The sequence below is a fragment of the Pundamilia nyererei genome, unplaced genomic scaffold (genome assembly GCF_000239375.1).
Source record: "Pundamilia nyererei isolate P.nyererei 1_Seehausen unplaced genomic scaffold, PunNye1.0 scaffold00024, whole genome shotgun sequence".
NCBI lineage: Eukaryota > Metazoa > Chordata > Actinopteri > Cichliformes > Cichlidae > Pundamilia > Pundamilia nyererei.
This window is the reverse complement of record NW_005187425.1, coordinates 2,610,651-2,613,167: the sequence shown is the minus strand read 5'-3', so window position 1 is coordinate 2,613,167 and position 2,517 is coordinate 2,610,651. Positions and strand designations below refer to the sequence as shown.

Below are 2,517 nucleotides of genomic sequence, written 5' to 3'. Positions count from 1 at the left end.
CTAGCAGCTGTGCAGCACCATATACCTGTTTAATAACAGTTCAAACTAGCCACTGCTTGCAACCTGAGGAAATCATATGTCAACCAGCCGGAGAACCCATATTTTTCCTTAGCAAATGCTGGCAACAAGGTGTCATCGACCAGTCTGTTGGCCTATCTGACTGGTGCCTTAGGCAATCTGCAGTAAAACTTCATGTAAGAATAGTTCATCAAAATCAATTTAGAGCCACATTTCACTTAATTAAAAACAATAAATCTGTGTTGAATCAATTCATGTCTCATCTGGTACCCTTTAAGAACATAGGCCTGTTACACAATCTTCCTCTACATTATTTTAAACTTTTACTAATGCCAGCAGGGCCACCTTCTCCACTCACAGCTAAATTCTCCACAAGTGTCTCTTCAAAGCTGTGCTCCTCAGCAGATATCCAGGATTTATTGTAGGCTTGAAGAAACAGGTTAACAGCTCGATGCCTAGAGACGAAAATTAAAAGGATGACAAAAAGAGAAGACTTATCTTTCTGAAGTAGAAGGAAGGAAACACAGGAAAAAAAATATAAAGATATTTCTTCTCTGGTAACATAAGTGACAAACCCACAATCACAAGATCGGCCTGCCTTAAATCATACACTGCTTTATTAATGTTTTTCAAACTGGGACTGACGTAGTGAGCAAAAGAGAGAAATTCTATAACCAAAAACAAATTTCAATATATTTTTTTCATCTCCCAATGGAGATGTCACTATCTGACAACTGTTCACACAGTTGTCAGATAGTGAGACTCAAACCACAGAAATCCAGAGCAACAATCCAGGAAGCTGGTAACTTTGTTACTGTTGTGGCACTCTTATTGTCAAAGGGCTAGAAGTGGATTGTGATAACCTGGTGGCCAACTATCAAATGAGTGGGCGTGCTACTACATTGCAGTCTCACACTTTATAAATTATATAAAAACACCACATGAGCAGGTGATAGTACTCAGTGGTCAAGTTGTCAGTATCATCTGTGGACTGTTAAGCTAAGCAACAAAGTAAGCATTTTCTGCAGTGAGGAGGCTCTTGGGGAAAAGTGAGAATAGGTTTAAAATGACAGTGTCTGTCCTACAGGTATTTGAGAAGATTTGGTCAGCTTTCAGTCAATTGTGGCTTGTGTAATGGAATATGAGCTTCTATACAAAGGAGGATACCCTGTAGAAAACCTAAAAGAGGACTATAAACCTATAAAAAAAAATATTACTAGGATGGGTGCTTAGCCTTTTGTCATTTGCCTAACCAATATGGCAACTGATATACTTACTAAAGCAAAGCCAAGTATTTAGATAATCTTTTTTTATTATTATTATTATTTACCTGGGTAGGTTATAGAGTGGAGTCATTCTCAGGCAGGCCACCACTGCACGTTTCCTCTGTTTTGATAAAACTGTGTGTCTGGCAGGTTTTTTGTTTCTCAGTGGGTGTTCCACCTGAACACAAAACCATGGTGCACATGAACCTGGTGACCAGTACTAAGTACAAAGGACTATGCAATAGTAACTATTGTATAGGCTTAAATGGTTTAATTCAAACATTAAAAGACATATAAATGAATGAAATCAACAAAACAATCAACAGGTCACAAAATACTCAAATTAAAGTTTGTCTTGCAGAGAGACAACACCTGTATAATTTTGTGACTGCATCTCAGAGTTGTGACATCATGGGATTGAAAAAAAATCTGCTGAGCAGGATATATAAACAGATGTCTCCAAGACCACTTATTGTCATGATACACAAATACATACAGAGAGGTATATATCAAATAAAATAGTTCCAAGACACCAAACATAACTGAATCTCTGTCACGCAGCAATCACGCAGTTAAGAATGAAAACATCTCAGGAAACGTTTCAATAACCTCATCATGGACATTAACACACTGTCGGGTAGAGTTGCATCTTCAACACTGCCCAGACATCAATGTGAGACTTTCTACTAAAAGAGAGGTTTTGTTCAAGAATTCGTTTCTTCTATTCCCTTTCTATAAAACAAAAAAAGCATTTAAGTTCTCCACTTTTACTGAATTAACTATTAGCACATTAGCACATTAACACATATAAAGATGAGGATTCCTGAGTCTGTCATCTTAATATGGTGTACAGGGAGAACGTAATTATGGTAAGTTCCCCATTCCACAAATGAAATAGACGTTAGATATACAACACCATAGACAGCTTAAAAGTGTTGGTTTTGTTTGTTTTTTGTGCGTTTGTTTTTTGTTTTTTTTTAAATAGGATAAGGTAATATTAGTCTGTGTACAGTGGTCCCTCGCTATAACGCGGTTCAGTTTTTGCGGATTTCTTTTTGTGCAATTTTGCTTTGACAGTGTTCTGCGTCCTGATTGGCTGTAGACCATTGTCAATCAATCTCGTGCCGTGTCTCCTGTACAGTACAGATTGCGTTCAGCTTGTCAAATTTACCTTAAGGAAAGGACGGAGCCTTTACTCAGTGTCTTAATCAGCAACTTTTTCTATAGCATGGAA

The 2,517-nt window shown here is 37.5% G+C and overlaps 1 protein-coding gene across 1 annotated transcript in view; it reads right to left on the bottom strand.

Annotated features, from left to right (window-relative positions):
• The window catches only part of ryr2b (ryanodine receptor 2b (cardiac)), an 89,267-nt gene that overhangs the window by 26,023 nt on the left and 60,727 nt on the right, over window positions 1-2,517 (bottom strand). Inside the window, 2 exon segments of the mRNA XM_013909395.1 lie at window positions 377-473; window positions 1,349-1,461. Coding sequence (XP_013764849.1) covers window positions 377-473; window positions 1,349-1,461 — 210 coding nt within the window.